This window comes from Amphiura filiformis, chromosome 6 (genome assembly GCF_039555335.1).
Source record: "Amphiura filiformis chromosome 6, Afil_fr2py, whole genome shotgun sequence".
NCBI lineage: Eukaryota > Metazoa > Echinodermata > Ophiuroidea > Amphilepidida > Amphiuridae > Amphiura > Amphiura filiformis.
This window is the reverse complement of record NC_092633.1, coordinates 42561065-42578685: the sequence shown is the minus strand read 5'-3', so window position 1 is coordinate 42578685 and position 17621 is coordinate 42561065. Positions and strand designations below refer to the sequence as shown.

Here is a 17621-nt window from a genome sequence, read left to right as displayed (position 1 = left end):
TTACAGGTAACATCCATCAAGTCTACCATGGAAGATGAGTTACAAGCCTCAGAGAGAAGATGGAAAGAGAGAAGTCGTCAACAGAAAGAAGCTCATAAAGAAGAGGTGGAGCAATTGAGAGATCGCCTTGAACAATCAAAAACATCGTTGAGGATAGAGAGGGAAGGGGGTGATCAGGTGGGACAGAAATATGAACAGCAAATGAAAGATCTACGCAAGGTGAGTAGTACTTGCTACTTCTGCCCGCAGGTAACTCTTTTCAGGAACTTGTGATATCAGGAAACTTGGGTCATATTATCCTATGCAAAGTTATAGGATCAGTACACTTTTAGGATTTGTTGGGTAGGTTTTACAATACTAGGTATATCACCCAGTGGCAGCACCAGGGGAGGTCAAATGCCAGTGGTACTGTCATGTTGTGTACTTGGACAATTCACTTATAACCTATATTGTCTCTCTCCACCCAGGTGTATAAATGGATACCGGCATATATGTGATACAATCTATGAATAAAGTCAGCAATAATGAAATGAGGCAAAAATAAAGAGCAAAGACAATAAAAAACAGGCATATAAAAAGAGTTCTGAACTTTTCAACCGAGTATAACAAGGACTTTGGGATTTCAACATCAATAAGCTTAGCTCCTGAGCAAGTTAGTAATGGTAATAGCTCAATTGTCAAACTTTCCAACTTTGGCCTGAGTGGATCAGTTGAAATCCATACACCCCTATTGAAGACATGACCTTAGGCTTCTACACAGGGAGTGTGAATTTCAAATGGGGTTACCTAAATGGGTGACTCCATTTGAAATCTGGAATAACCCATTTAGTACTGGGAAGATGAAATATTGGAGGAGTGTCAAACTCCCAATAACAGGTTGATTCAGCATTGAAGCATTGCCTAAACATCTAGGAAAAACAGACAGCTACTTTGCAGGCCTAGAAATCTGTGGCAGTGCGGGCCAATCCATTTGGATTCTCACAAGAGAATTTTGCGAGAATCCCTGATTCGCGCAAATCTACATCCCGCTCCCGCTGCACAATGATTGAAAAATATACTGCCCTCATACGGTTATGACAGTCTGATTTGGTCATCCAAGATGGCGGCTCTGGCGAAACGAAACATCGGCACGCAACCGATGGCTGTTTTTGCTGTTAAAATGCCCTCTCAAATCAGTATTATTGTACAAATTATTAATGATTAAGTAAATTATACCATAATTCATCATTTTAGGGGTTCAGTTGCTTAAATAATGAAGTATAATAGTTAAACCGGGACTCAAACTGGGTAGATATTTTTTCTTTCTGTACACTGCCAATGCACTACACGAATCCATATGGATTCGCCCAGTTGATGTTTTACGAGAATCTTTGCGCGAATTGATTCGCGGATTCACGTCGGATTTCTGAGCCTGCTTTGGCCTGTGAGCATTACTCCAGCATGACTTCATCTTACTTTATATTACTTTTCCGAATATAATCATGTGTATCATTTTCTTGCAGAAAAACAAAGAAACAGAAAGATCTCTGAAAGAAAGAGAAAAACAAATCAAGGACCTGAGGGCAGAAATGAAAACAGTGAAATCTAAACCGGTATGTCACTTGATAATATTCTCTTATCTTCATTTCCACTGGGCAAGTAGGTGATGTAACAAATATCTGCATCACATATGCTGAATAAGCCATGGCACCATCACGTTACCCAAGGGATGAAATCAAAACTCGACCGCCGGTTGACTGCTGGTTCTGTCCGGTTTCTATTGTTCTTAACAAGCGGAACCAGACGCAACCGGCGGTCAACCGCCGGTCGAGTCTTGATTTCATCACCTGTGCTGGTTATTTTCATGCACTGAAGATGGCACACATTATTGTTTATGTAAGGAGTGTGCCAATGCTTGTAGCGTGTGGTGTATCTTTATTAGGTTTTGATGGGAACTCTTGTACGTAAAACATAGATGTTTAACATGCTGTATCTTATTTATGGAAATACACAGATAAATACATGCCTCTTCTTTACAAAAATTTGCTTTGTGCATAATAACTAGGCCTGCAGTGTATCCAAAGGAAGTTTTGCACTTAATAAAATGTTTCTAGGGTAAAAAAACTGTGCACATCAATTCTGTGCTTACGTATTACATGTGCTACACTGGCAAATTTAAGAGTCAAACTTCCCTGATAAACAATTTACTCAAGAACATTTATTGACCTTGTACAGAAAACACCAGTACCTATACCAGCATCTCCATCACCCAAACCAATGAGTCCAAGTCCAGAGGAGACGGAGACAGAGACAGAGGAGGAGGAAGAATCAGGTCAGTTGAATTTTATCACCAATCATTATTATACTATTCAGCAAATTACTTCAGCGGTGTCCGTCTGCTCTGTCAGATTATCACATAAAAAGAACTAGGTCACCCGATGCGACCAGCGAAGGAGGTGCCGATGTGATAATGATGTGATTCAATTAGCCAATCAGAACTCCACTTTCGTATACGCCATAAGCTGCGCCAAATTGGTAGACCACTGAAGTACTATGCTGAAAAACTAGAAGAAAACAATGCCCATCAAAATAGACCTAATGTATCATTGAAATTGGTAATTGTGAACTGTAATGATATATTAAGTTATTATGTTAGATTCAGTTGTTTCAAACTTCTTCCAGATATAATCTTAGTGGTGATTGACATGTCAATGTCCCATTGTCTTTAAATTTGTTTTTGCTGGTAGTGGTATTTTTTATGATTGTGTAATATAGTATGTGAAATTTGTATTTGCTTTGCCATTGCAGATATCAGTGTATTTGAACCTATGGGTATAGTACAAATCAGATATTGTCCTAACATACAGGTTATCTCAGAATTATTATCACCCATCGGTGTGTCGGCTTTGGTGTTACAGCCCAGCCTCTCTTATCCAGCCATGATGGGACCAAGCATTGGCCGGATAAGTGAAAAATCCGGATAAGTGAATTACATGCAGTTTTGCATTGGATGTCTGAAGTGCTAACATTGAGATAGCAAAATAATTACTCAAAATGGAGTATTAATACTGAAAAATTTGTATTTGAGTGCTGCATGCCACATTTATGTTCTTCTAAATGCTTCATTGCATGAAATCAGGTTCTCAATGCATTAAAAAACATACGTTTTCTATGAAGATTGCATGTCCAGATAACAGAGAGAATGAGAGGTCCAGATAAGAGAGGTTTACTATATTTGAAAGTTTAATAGGATTTGAAACAAAATCTTCCTTGTGACTTGCACTACTCCCCATTCCAGAAAAATACAGAACTAATTTTTTTGGATTAAAAAAATATTGTCCTGTTTTGCCAAATGAAATACAGCTAAATCCTAATCCTTTAGTTGGTCCTAACTGGCAATTAAAGTAAAATTTTAATGTTTGGTCAATTTTTGGAAATAAGGGCCAAAACATGCATTTTTAAGGCATTTTTCATATTCTGTGACAATCAAGTCCAAAGACTTGAAGAAAGACTAATTTCAAGTTATGCATTCTAATTTTTGGAAAACACATTTTCCAATCTTTTTCATAACCAATTAGCAAAAATAACATATTAAACTTATGAGCTAACTTTAACCTTATACTCAAGATTTTGAATGCTTAGACTTGTGCCAAGTCTTACAATTTTGTGACTACAATTGTAAGAAAACATACAAAATTGCATGTTTTTGGACCAGTTTCCCTCAAATTGCAAAAATATTAAAATTTGACTTTTATTGCTAGTTAGGACTAACTAAAGGATTAGGATTTAGCTATGTTTCATTTGGCAAAACAGGATAATATTTTTTAATCCAAAAAATCTGGAATGGGGAGTACACAGCATCTATTTTGTAAAAAATGTTGACTTTGAGCTCTATTAGTATGCAGACATTGTAACATCCTTGGCATGATTAATCATTTTGAGACAGCCTGTAGTCCTAGTACATAACCTAGTGTGAAGATTGGTAGATGATAGCCCTGCTAGATCAGACTGGCATTGAATAGCATATACACAGTTAGAATCCTTATTGAATACAAGGGGAACACCTACATGGTGTTTGAGTTGAAGGAACTGGTTGTGTTATGCTTTCCCATGCTCTGTAATAAATTATGTGTGATTGATGTACTGTGTTTATTAAGTTTTAATGGTATTCAGTGGGTTTATTAACTGTCAGTCTATTAATCCTTCAATCTTTTAACACTTACTCTCACAAAAGAAATACAAACTAACTAAAAAGCATTAAAATCATGTTTCCCAAGATAATATCAATGTTTGCCCAAAAAATAAATTGTGGTTTGCTTCCAATTGTCTGTGAAGTGCTGTGAAGACTGAAGAGTGAAGCACTGACAGCAACGAGGGGAAAACATCTAAGCACTACAAGACAAATACAGATGATATTACCTCTTTTGTTTGACATCTAACTTTGAAAACAAGCATTAAGGAAATACTTATCTGCAGAATTTACTCTCTCTGGAAAATGTGTACACCAATTGAGGGTGAGATGGCCGAGCGGTTACGGCATTGCGCTGTCAGCTGGGCGCGTACGATCGGCTTGAATTCAAGCTTGTCTAGGTTGAGAATTATCTTACTTTCCCAAAATGATCTTATAAGGTTGGAAATCCTGCAATTGTGTTCAGTTACTTTGTAGAATTTCTTCTCACCCCCCATACACTGCTTAAGATGTGCAGATATAGGTAGTGTATGTGCAACATCTCATGGTTTGGTACAATGCTGTTGGTCCCGTGTACAGGAAGAGTCAAACCCTGTACACGTTAAGTGCCAGAGCAATTCAAAAAGAGAAGCGGACCTCCACGATTCTGATATCTCCAATCAATCCTAGGTTCCATGATCATGCATAGGAAACTGTGCATGTAAAGCCTCTACGATAATACTCAAAAATTGAGGTACACCATGTATATAGCAAAGAAGAGTGAAGCATTTTTTTTCCAAATTGGTCCAATGTTGGGTCAAAATTGTCTCAAATTGACCAATTGTTGTACAGAATTTCATGTACATGTATGAATAATGGTAACCATGGTAACCTCGTACAAGTTTAGTGTGACCACAGATGATTTGACAATATCATTGGTATTGTATAATGAGAACAAAATGTTTGTATTTCCTGTTTTGCACAGAGCCAGAAGAAAGGCCATTATTAGGTATGGTGACAAATTTGCATGAAATAGTTTGCATTTTTGAGCATTTTCATTCAATTTTGCATTTTTGCATGTTCATAATATTCAATTTTTGAAGTTTGAATTAGTCCTCACATTTGCATGAGATGCTTTATCACACAGATGACTTCCATTTTATGGTACTAAATAACTTTTAATCACACATGCATGTAGACAGTAATACATGCATTTATTGAATGTCCCAAGACACCCCATCCCCATGGACATTGACATCCACCTTTGTATTGTCTATATTTTTAGTACATTTGTATATTTAACAATTATGCTGGTTTCATACTTTCTGCCGCTTGCCGCTGAGTGGCGTGACACTTCATCATACCGCTTGTTCTGCAAGTGGAGCGACACAACATCAAGCGGCCACAGCATGACTATATGAAAGCCAGCGCCAAATCGTTTCCTGTTCTCATTTGTCAGAGCGGCGCCGCTCCTGAGTTGATGTGAATTTGACTCCTAGCAATGCTGCCGCTTGGGCAAAGTGGTACAGTGATCAATACATCGGCTTGCTGCTGGTCACCACTAGCGTTTCTGGTGTGACTGCACAGTGAAGCAAAATCATTGTCAAAGCGGCAAGTGTTAGGAAAGTATGAAACCAGCATTACATTGTATGCCTTAACCAGTTGTTATTATAAACATGTTGATATTGTTATTGTTGTAGTTCAAAACTAACACAATCGGACCAAGTTTTTCATGTTTGCTTGAATTTTGTATAATTTATGTAATATTTGCTTCACAGTTCAAATTTTGCAGTGTTACAAGTTGATAAGCACATGCTCACTTTGGTTCCATCCCTGCACAATATAAAGACCCACTTTTTATTGAATTAGCATGATTTAACAAAAAGCCTGACCTTTGTGTTAAATGTGATCATATGCATAGTTGTAGCTGCCTGCTTAAACCATTGTTTGTGTCACTTATGGTGTAAGATACCATATTCAACATTAACACCCCTTCTATAATTTGCACCCCTGTAGAATTTACTACCATCTTTCGTTGCTTATGTTTATCAAAATTCTAAACTAAATCATAGTGCAAGTGTTTGTTTTTTGTCCGCAAAGTGGCAAAAACTAGAAAAAAACCTGTTTTCCCAGTTTTGGTTTAATATGGTAAAAATATTTACCATTTTGGCAAAAAACTACATAGTCAGTCAAGTATTAAAAAGTAACACAGAAACCTCATAACACACAACTTTTAATGAATCATTCAACATATTATTTGTTTCATTTTGAATTTGATATGACATATTTCAGTAAGTGCACTAGTGACCAATGAAAATCTATCTATGCCTTTAATTTCTTATATATGGTACAAGTAATTACCAAATCTTGCCTTATTACACCCAGGAATTTGTTTTTGTTGCTTAATATTTTGTTTTGAGATAAAAAGAGTGAAACATTTGTCACTTCTTTAGTTTTTACCATTTTTGCTGGAAAAAACTGTTTGTGCTGCAGGTGGAGCTGCAGCAAAAACTTGCAAACCCTGAATTGACAGGAAAATTGTATGGCTGTGACATTATTGTTCTCTACAAATCTTATTTTTAGATGCTTAATTAATCTATTCCATATACCCTGACCAATAATCTCCAGGGTTCACAGTTTATCGCGTTTTCGCGTCCAGGACGCTTTTTGAACTCACTGGACCCGGAAAAAGTAAGATTATGTAACCTGAATGGGTCCAGCAGGCTGTGCTTGGACCCGGAAAAAATCCCATCCAAGAAATAGAAAATGTCATCATAGATCGTCATTATTGTGCGATAACCCGGCTCTCAATCGGCTCACAGCACATTTTTAAACAACTTTTCATTCATAAATTACATACATGTACAATTACAAATATCGCTGCAACATGATACACGCCTCATCGCTATTTCATGCACAGATATTTGATCAGTGATACGAGGGAACTGTGGAAGAGGTTGACTTGCGATATTTTTTTCGGATCGTACAAATATTATGTTACAATAATACTGTCAACAAAACAGGCAGTGTTCGATTTAGAGGGGTTTTACATGGACAAATGCATGTAACTTTGGCTCTGTGCATGTAGAATTTTGCCTGTGCATGCAAAATTTTGTGTTATTCAGCCCATTTTGAGGAAAAAAATCAGTGTTGTGCATGTAAATTTTATTTTCTAAATCAAACCCTGAAAACAGGGTAAATTCCTGGTGACATCGCGAAAACAAGTTTTTGCGGTAGTTGTATATTTCAACCGAGCAAATTATAACAAAATAACCAAATAATTAGATGATTAAAGTAGTGCATGTTATTAGGTAGTAATTGAAGTTCTTTATGAGAAAGTCGGCCGATCACGGAAAGTCTCTTTTTACCCAGTAATTTGACTCGACTTTGGTAAGTTTTGGGTGCCGAATTCTGCATTCTTTCATATTTATCGTTTGCGCCAGTAGGCCTACTGAAAATACATTTCCGGGTGTTTCTGAAGTTTCGTACACAAGTACAATTTGGACCCACAAAAATCAATTTGGGACCCGCAAATTTCAACTAAATGGGATCTGAATGGGTCCAGCATAAAAAAGTGGACCCGGTTATTTGAGAGCAAACTGTGAACCCTGATAATCTCCCATGCCGGAGGTATAGATTTCAGTATGGAGTCACTCATTCAGGTAACCCCATTTGAAATCCACACTCCCTGTCTTTCATGTCTTTCATAACATAATTGCTACTGTGCTTGTTGCAACAGTAAATCATACCACAAAGTACTTAAATATATATTGGCACCATAATTATATACATCATAAGATCAACAAGGCGGTTCGTGAATCACTAGATCCCTTCACCTATCATGGTCACAGCCATAGCAGGGTGTATTGGTTTAACTGGGATAGCCCATTGTCTTGCATGGAAAATGATGTTCATAAACAGAGCAAGTAAAAATGGGAAATATTCCAATTTGACTTGCATAACATATTGGATAATAAATATTCCTTGAAGTGACTTACCTGTGGAGCTGATAACATTTTGTTACATCACCCTACCGCATTCAATCACATTCAATAATCCCATTTCCATCGCATGTTATACTGTAAAGCACCAGATCTTTCTTGCCAGCTACTCCCTGAGCTTCATACATGTACATGTAACCCTCACCTCAGGTTCTCAATCATATCACACAACCTTGCTGTGCAAATCATATGATCCAACTTGGTCTCCCATAGAAGATCATTTCTCCCATACTCTGCAGGCATATGGTTTGCCGGCCAAATCAGACATTTAAATATGAAAATGGAAATACCATAACATAATCTCATTTATGATTTGTTTTTAATCTACAAGTATTATTTCACCAGTATTTTTATATAATACTCTACAAAATTTAACATTGCCAATTTAAATATTGTTATATGATTTATTTTGTGTGTGCATGTACAGATACCCAGCAACGAAAGAGATTAGTTGATGGTATGAGAGAGTCCTTACAGCATATTCTTACAGAATCATTAGCAAGGAAAGGAGTACCAGAGGTAGCGTATATTTAAGGCATTACAAGTTGTAGACAGATAATTGCAAATATAGAGAAGATTTGATTATTATACAGGTGTTTTACATACATGATAAGTCTGATGTTTTCATACTGTTCCAAAGCAAAATATTTAGATCTTCACAATAGCTGAGGACTCGCTTCTGGTGCATGAGGTCTTGGATTCACTTCAAGGTGGTGGTAACTTGGTGGTGAATTTGTAGATTAAATTAAGATTTCTGCTCTCCATATGGTTCATTTAGAATCGGGTTGCCGGTTTGTTACAAATCAAACCCTGAATTGCTTGCTATGAAATGAAACCCTGTAAGAAAAACAGCACCAAATGTTACTAAATTATCCAAGAAATTTGTTCTTTAGAATATAGATAGTTAAATTTCCCTGTGTACCCTTGTTTTTCTGTAATTATTGCTCAATTAAAGGAAAGCATGCACATCCTCTAAATTTGGTAGGTTTTGTCAGTGTTGCAAGAGAAAAGACACGTCTTGCAACACAGTCAGCTTCATTCACCTACATTCACCATTGTGGTGTTTTTTCTATGGTAACAGGACGAGTGCTAGATTTAGGAATGTGCTTGCCTTTATTATTCAGCAATACTATGGAAACAATGGTACACAGTAAAGTTGAATATCCTAAAATGTGTAATTCATTGAACTTTATTTATCCACACATGTTAAAGTAAATTCATTCACCATTTTGGGTTGTTCAGGGTGTGTTTTTCAACAAAATGGATGATAGCGCGCACTCATCGATCTACATTTATTATCAATATTTCATTTGTAGTGTCAAATGAAGAGATCATAAGATTAGGAACTTGTGGTTGTGTGTGCATTTGTTTTCACCTACAAATGTGGACCCACCTGTGACATTTCACTGATAAAGTGCGGACTCACAGCAACCATGGACGTCCACTCTCGTAAGAGAGTGGCAGGGGTTGCTAGATGCCATAATAATGCATATGAGGTATAGGTCCCCCTTTGTAGATGAAATACTATAGTGTCCATGGTTTATCTTGTCACAAAAGTCCATGTTTGCAATAGTGAAATGTTAGTGTGTAGATCGAGGTCCAGGGTTACGCTGTTAACTCCATAGGAGGCTCATAGGGTCCATGTTTGTCGTTGAAAACGTGTAGGGGTATATGTGTATGGGGATGTGCGTGTCTCGAAAATCAAATCAGTTTGCATGTATCCCAAATGATATGTATTATCTGATGTTATGTTGTTTGATTTGTTTTTCAGGGTGCCAAGGGTATCAGTTCTCAGTCATTAGAAAACAAACTCAAAGCTTTAAAACAAGAACGTCAAAACTTAGCCAGACGTCATCCAAAGTTTTATGATATCAGGGATAAATGGAAAGGAGAGTTAGCCAACAGGACAAAGAAAAGAGGCAAACAGACGGCTGGTTCCTCCAGGCCTAGACCATCTTCTTCAGGTCAGTGGTTATATTGGGCTGTTCCAGTTGAAATCCATACACCCCTGTGGAAGCCATGTCCTAATAATCTTCCACACAGGGAGTGTGAATTTCAAATGGGGTTACCTGAATGGACGGCTCCATTTGAAATCTACACCATCAGTGTGAGAGATTAAGGTTTTGTCTTCAATAGGGAGTGTAAGGTTTTCAATTGGAACATGCAGTAATAACCCTTCATTTTACACACATACACATTGTGTGTAACCACTGAAAAAACGGGACAGTGGTGCACGACTTTGAGTTTTCATGCATCTTACTGTGGACATATCCAGCACACACATTTGATTTATTCCAGGGGGGGGGGGCAAATACCATTCAAATTTGTTGGTTTTTATTAGGGGGGAGGGGTAACTGGAGGGTATGATCTCTGACTGCATGTCACTACTGCACGTAAGAAAAATGGGTCTTTTTTTCATAACAGGTTGCAATACGCATGTATCTTATTTGCTAGTGATTACAAACACACACAATATTTTGCCAAATAGACTGCTTACCAAAGGCGATATAAACCTTTAAATTACTAGTCTTCACATAGCTTTTTTCTCCAAAGTCAGTTCATTTACACATTTTATTTTTTGTGTATTTTCCAGCGTCACCACAACGCTCGTCTTCCAGTCAATCACAACATAGATCTTCAACAAGTAAACAATCCGCAAGTCAACCCAGGTATTCCAGTACACCAACCAGACCAAAATCATCCTCCAGTACAAAGTCTTCAGCTCCTCTAAGGACTTCATTGAAAACACCACCACCAGTGGCCCCTAGGGAACCTATCTATGACATTCCTCCCAATAATAAACTGGCCCGTCCATCATCTAAAGCAAGAGTGTAAGTTACATTGGGGAAATTACTTAATTGAATCAGGCAGTTGTCTTCATAGTAAGCTTTCAATGCCAACCAAATATGTGCAATAAGTTTTCTGTTCTTCCAAAAGGATATGAATGTGTTTACAGGTCGGAGTGCCGGAGTGACTCCATAAAATGTTGCTACACTTCATCACAGCAGGTCTGTTACCTTAAGGGAATTGAATTGAATAAAGCTGGTACCCATTTTTACACCATGGTGGGGAGAGGCAGTAGGGGTGAAGAGCCTAGCCTAAGTGCTCAACATGTGGATGCCACAGGGTTTTAAAAACCCACATTCTCGAGCTACCTCTGCAATTATATGAGTCAAAATCTTAGACCTTTACGCCACTGTTCTTCTATTGCTTCCTATTTTTGCATTTTTGTTTCAACTTCAAAATCTGTTACTTATTAAGTGGATTAGATCATGATGTATACTTGAAAGAAGGAGAAAATATCATTTCCTAAATGAAACTGCACTAAAGATGCAAACTTGAAATAAATATGCAATTGTGGAGAGGTGGTGTAGAAAACCTCATGTTTGATATTCTTCCACATGTATGTCTTTTAATGTAAAAGTCACCTATTTTTTTAAATCCTAAAATGAATTTAATAAAAGTGTTTTAACATGTTGTTTTTGTACCCATATTTATTCACATATATCTTCCTAACTCATCAATACCTATATTAAATTTGAATGATGCAGATCATTTGATGAACATTTAGGTGAAGACAGCGATGAAGATGATGATGATGAAAGTGACGATGATCTCTCAGATGACAGTGACGATGAGGAAGGTGAAATTAGAACTAAAAGTCAAACATCACAAGGTCAACATAGGTCACAAGGTCAACAAAGGTCACAACAAGGTCAGCAAAGGTCACAACAAGGTCAACAAAGGTCACAACAAGGTCAAAGACCACAAACTACCTCAAAATCAAGGAGTTCTACTGAAGGAACAATAGATGAGGAAAGTGAAGATGACAGTGAATGGGACTCTGAAGACATTAGTGAGCTTCAAGAAGTGAATCCAAGCAAGGTCACAGGAGTGTCAAAGGTTACTGCAGGTCAAAAGCCGACTCCAAAGGTATGTTTTCATGTTCAATATAGGGCATTACTTTGTTTGGTGTTCTCAGACAACAGTAAGAGGTCTTTGTGAGTACCAAGGGTGAAATTAACAGCCTACCAGGACTCAGTTTTGGGCAAAAGTGAGCATGGAACCATGCCATCACCTGTTACAGTTCACTCTAGGCGAACTATAATGATATTGTACACTGCATGTGATATACTTGTGTTTTTATGACATTTTACTCCCAAAATAATTTGGAGGTTGGATGCAAGAAGCTTGCAAATGGCATTTTTGGTAAAAAGGGACTGTATGAATTCCCAAAGATTAGGTAAACATCCACATTTTAATCTGTAGTAGAAGAATTGCGCAAGAAAATTATATGCAGATCCTTATAATTGTGGAAAATCATAAAAAAGACATCTCAAAATAAAATTCTAGCTGCAAAGTGCTTGTGTGTTCATACTTTCAAATACTAGTTTTATTCTCTTCATATACTTTGCAAAAACCCTTCTGGAGCGTTGCTAGAAGAGTGGGAAAAAAATCTGTGCAAAAAGTCAATATACCAGATGACCAATTTCATTGTCATCTCACATCAATTTTATAATTTTCACAATATTTACTGCTTTGAAAGACACACATTGTATAGGCCCAAATCAAAATATGTAAGACTGGACAACATACATATTTATTCCTTACTATTTTGTATTTCACTCTTTCCATGAATATGCACTATAAATAATATGCAGTAACATCTATATTTTCTCTGATTTTTCTGCACTCTGCACCCACAATTTGCATATGTGACCCATTTGTTCTCTCCAAAATTATCATCCTCTATGATCTCATTGTATCACTACTTAAGACAGATTATTAAATGGTTTAATCATATACTATATACACTTGCTGGCAGAAAAGAATGGCACTTATTTAAATTTCGAATCTCACTATCACAAGGTAATCTGATTGGCGGTCAAAGAAGCGATTGGCCAGAGCTCATTAACAGGACGCCCACGTCAATGAGAGAAAGAGAGTGCTGTACTTCTCTGGAAGCTAGTGTATGCTAACACGTTATTGTTTTTGTTACCATTTATGTTTTCTTTCATTTCTTATGTAATCACTCTGCACTCGTCATCTATCTCTGTGTTCTGTTCACACACAACAAATTGTTACCTGCAGAGATCTCACCATAGGTCTAAGAAAGATGTGAGTAAAGATTTATGTCAATCTTACCTTTGCATGTTAGTTGTTAACCCCCTGAGCACTACCTGCTGATCTAACATTGCCACTGATTGGTCAATTACATGATATCTTCACTTTAATCACAAATCAGAATGGAGCTTTGCAAATAATTCCCTCCAATTTTTTTGTGTGGTGAAATTATTCTAACAATGTTGCTGATTGGTCCAATTGATTATGAAAACTTCTTTTTGGCCAATCGGCAGGTAGTTCTCATGGGGTTAAGTTGCCCTGTGTACCTTGCATGTGTTTACCATTTTCCCTCTGCTGGGATTTGAGTGACATTTGACAGGATTTCGACCAGCATTATCATGGTGACTTGATTAAAACTTGACTGGAGCAATTTACTTGAACTTGCATCAATTGCTTGATAAAAGTGTATGGATGCTTTGAATCTGTATAAATGTAAAAGCCTCCCCACAATTGATGTTGAGTTCTCTGACAATGTAACTTACATGCAACTAGTACTACCCGACATTGTGAGGAAGGTTTTGATTGTTAAGGAAGGTTATAGGCTTGATGCCAAAGAAGATTTCAAAACACGGCATAATACAGTGCATGTTTTCTGTGGCTATCCAAACAACTTTTGCGTACCATTGCTGAGGAGCATTGCATTATTGCACCACTGAGACCTAGAATTTGAATCACGGACATTCCCAGACGAAATTTTTGTGCACCAAATTTCCCTCTGTACTCGATTTTGCAGATTTTCCCCAGGTACTACATCTAAAAGACTTTTAATTCATCCCTGAGTATATTGATCTGCCTTGTCTCCTGTATTGATTGTAATAAATAAATGTATTGGAAATGGCTCAAATGGTCTGTGTAACAGTTAAACACCAATAAATCCAAGCACCGAAACCCAAATTCTAACATTGCCGTTCCATCAACAGGATTCACCCATCAAAAGGACCCAAGCATGTTTGTGAATGAAATAATTGAAATAACAGGGAAGCGCAGCATGGTGCTCTGGTTATGGTCTTTGCCTTTGATGCGAGAGGTCCCTGGTTCAAATCCCTGTAGGACAAAAAAATCTGTTCTCCTAAGTGGCTCATCTTGTCAAAGCTGGGCAGATGAACCATGATAAAAGACCTTGTTACAATTGGTTCCGAGCAGGGTAATAAGCCAGATTGTCGGCTTCACTCGCCTGTCCTGTAAAAATGCTCCGACCCGCTATCTACGGCAATCCCCTTCACCAGGTCACTTGTGCCTGACAGTTTTATCAGCACTATCTCTTAGATTTCAGCTATTAATGCCTAGCTGTTAATTCAGCTGTTATTGCTTCAAGAAATATATATACACAAATCCCTACCAATTTGCATAATTTTGTAACAATAAAAAAAGACTTTTTGGTCAAAGTAAGCTTCTTTATACAATCTCTGATTAATATATTCTACTTCCTACATTGATAGGGTCCTAAAGTAGCAGAATTAAGTAGAAGCATAGAGCTTCAACTGTCAGGGAGACACAAAGACAAGAAACCAGCAGGAGGAGTAGATCTTGGTAGTACCAATGATTCCAATCAACTCAGACCAGCATCAAGGGAGGATGAACGCTCACCATCACCAAGTATACCTGTAAGTGTACACATATTAATCAGGTTTTACCGTTATTCATGGGTACACCCCGTCAGTCCGAAAAAATTCGGACTGACGGTTGTTCGGACTGACTGTGTTTTGGACTGAAGGGGTGTACCCATTGTTCACCACCGCAAGTGCAGCTTTAGCTGCCTGAGCGAAGTAAACCATGCAGGCGCGCTGGACAGGGCGTATTATTTTCGATAGGCGGACGTTAATTAGTACCATCTGACAGTGCTGCGGTGCTCCACAAACAATACTGAATCAATTTCTACAAATACTCTAAACACTGTCGATAACTATGGCCGCTGGCACATGGATGTTGTTTAATCGGCAATGTTACAAATACGAGTGTATGGCGTATGATATATTGACAGCATTTATGGAACAGTGTGGTTGAAAAAAATGACGGGGGGATTTATGAGAGGGGGAGCGTTTAGAGAATAATTGTACCGTATATTTGCAACATAAAACGTCAGTGTTGCTGCTATAGTTGTCTCCCTTGCTAAATTGCTTTGTAATGAGAGGGTACCTGTATGCACCACACTATTCTTGTTTTCCTTGCAGACAATACCAGATGCAGATGATTGGGATGATGATGACAGTGACAGTTTAGCAGTATCATCACTTGATGGAAGCTTATCAGCAGCAAAACCTGTGCCAACGTAAGTTAAATAAGAACGGTAAGGCAAAAGCTTTATCTCTGGCCACACAAGTGAGTTCATAATTTTTTTGTTCATTTTTTTTTTTGAGAAATTATCCAGAAAATCATCAAAAAGCCTGAAATTCATCAAAAAGAAAAAAATTCAGGAAAGAAGCCAACAAAAATGCATACCATATTGCATTTCCAATCAAACTTTTTTTTTGCTTAACACTACATCAATTTTTTAAATAAATAAATAAAATTTGAAAATGATTTGATATCCAACTCCAAACTACACCTTCACTAAAAAGATAGATGAGTTGACTTCTGACGTCAATGCCTGGCAGTATGCGCATGCATCATCACAATTTCCATTGTTATTTGCCTGGCAGTATGTGCGAGCATCATATTTTGTTCAGGACCTGTGTTTTTATTATTTTTTCCACACCACAATAAGGCCATTGAACAGTGTAATGGTTGTATGTGGTTCACTCAAGCATATCAATATACCAGTCCCTTGCCTTTGTTGATAAACATTGAGGTCATGTGCCATATGTAGTAAAGTCCTGATTAATTCTATAATCTTTGCCTGTAAGCTTTTGATGAGAGCGTCTTTTAAGCGTACATAGCGTATTTACTGTGTTGAAACGCACTTGTCTCTGATTGGCTGCCGAGATGATTTGCTGTTGCTGTATGGAAATTTACAAATAAACTTTGAGCTGTACGAATGTCAAAGATTGACAGCAAATATAGGAACAATGCGTTTTAAATCTTTGAGCAGAGAGTTGATTTATGTTTTCTTCGTATTGTATGATATTTTTAGACCACGACAAAACAAACCGCCACCCGGTGGGAGCAGGAAACCTACAGGGGACACCGATATATCAAATACATTAGGTACCAGCTTATGGGGATCATCTTCTAATAAAGGTATGAAGAAACACTTTATGTAAATAGGATGTAGGGAGGACCTTGTTTAGTGACCGATTTTATGCTTTATTTTTAAACATATTTTAAAAATAAAAGTGGAAATTTTCACGCTACATTTATTTTCACGTTCCGAGCTGCTACCGCAAAAATAACAATGCGTGAATATATTCCTTTTGTGTATAGGTCAATGTAAGGAAACTTAGAATTGTGAATTTAAAAACAAGGGAAACAGTTCAAAATTAGCCAAATGCAAAAAGTACAACAAAATATAATATTATAGACAATTAAAACAGCTAAAATAGTGTAACATATTATTTATAGGTTAATAAGCGCGTATCACTTGTTGGGAGTGAAAATAATGCACGCGTACTGAGATTTTAATATAAAAAGTTAAATTTTACTGTTTTTAAAGCACTTCAGGCTTAGTCTTTTAGGTGGTATTTTAGTACCCCACTGCCACTGGGCATTATAATTATGCAAAAAGTAGAAATCCAAGTAAAATTGAGGGCGTCGCTGTGAAGCAAATCACACATTATGGCTGTTATTCAAGAAATGCATCTAATGAACATATTTTAAATCTTGTCAAAAATGCTACTATCGGAAGTTAAACTAAACCTAATGCCCAACTCTATGCTTTTTAATTTATGCAGGTTCAGGATCAGGAGGAACAGGAAAAACATCCGACAGTGTTAAGAGCTCGCTTGCATCAGTAACAGATTTCGATGATGATGACTTTGATATAAGTGATGAACTTTGATGCAAATTACGCAGGTTCAGGATCAGAAGAAACAGGGAAAACATATGAGTGTTAAGAGCTCGCTTGTATCGGTAACGGATCTAGATGATGATGACTTTGATATAAGTGATGTATTTTGATGCTATTTATGCAGGTTCAGGGTCAGGAGAAACAGGGAAAACATCCGATAGTGCTAAGAGGTCATTTGTATCAGTAACGAATCTTAATGATGATGACTCTGATATAAGTGATAAACTTTATGCCACATAAAAGTGACTTGTCTTATATGCTTCGGCAGTGACATTTGCATATTTTGCAGTTGCACGACTCTTGTATGCATGCATGTACTCTCTGTGCGATTTACTTTTTGTGTCCCCGATTTGATACTGCGAGCAGCGAAATATGTGCATTCGTCACCACCAAACTTGAGGTGAAA

General features: G+C 37.3%; 1 protein-coding gene across 4 annotated transcripts in view; it reads left to right on the top strand.

Annotated features, from left to right (window-relative positions):
• LOC140155443 (uncharacterized) overlaps positions 1–17329 on the top strand; it is a 37720-nt gene extending 20391 nt beyond the window's left edge. Inside the window, exons 9-22 of one of the 4 annotated variants that reach the window (XM_072178300.1) lie at positions 7–219; positions 1503–1592; positions 2215–2311; positions 2788–2811; positions 5133–5156; positions 8576–8667; positions 9920–10112; positions 10742–10979; positions 11700–12081; positions 13240–13266; positions 14712–14876; positions 15444–15541; positions 16343–16449; positions 17100–17329. In XM_072178300.1, coding sequence (XP_072034401.1) covers positions 7–219; positions 1503–1592; positions 2215–2311; positions 2788–2811; positions 5133–5156; positions 8576–8667; positions 9920–10112; positions 10742–10979; positions 11700–12081; positions 13240–13266; positions 14712–14876; positions 15444–15541; positions 16343–16449; positions 17100–17206 — 1857 coding nt within the window. In that variant the 3' untranslated portion in view covers positions 17207–17329. The remainder of the gene's footprint in view (positions 1–6; positions 220–1502; positions 1593–2214; positions 2312–2787; positions 2812–5132; positions 5157–8575; positions 8668–9919; positions 10113–10741; positions 10980–11699; positions 12082–13239; positions 13267–14711; positions 14877–15443; positions 15542–16342; positions 16450–17099) is intronic. The other 3 variants (XM_072178301.1, XM_072178302.1, XM_072178303.1) reach the window with 3 other exon arrangements.
• Positions 17330–17621: the final 292 nt, after the last annotated feature.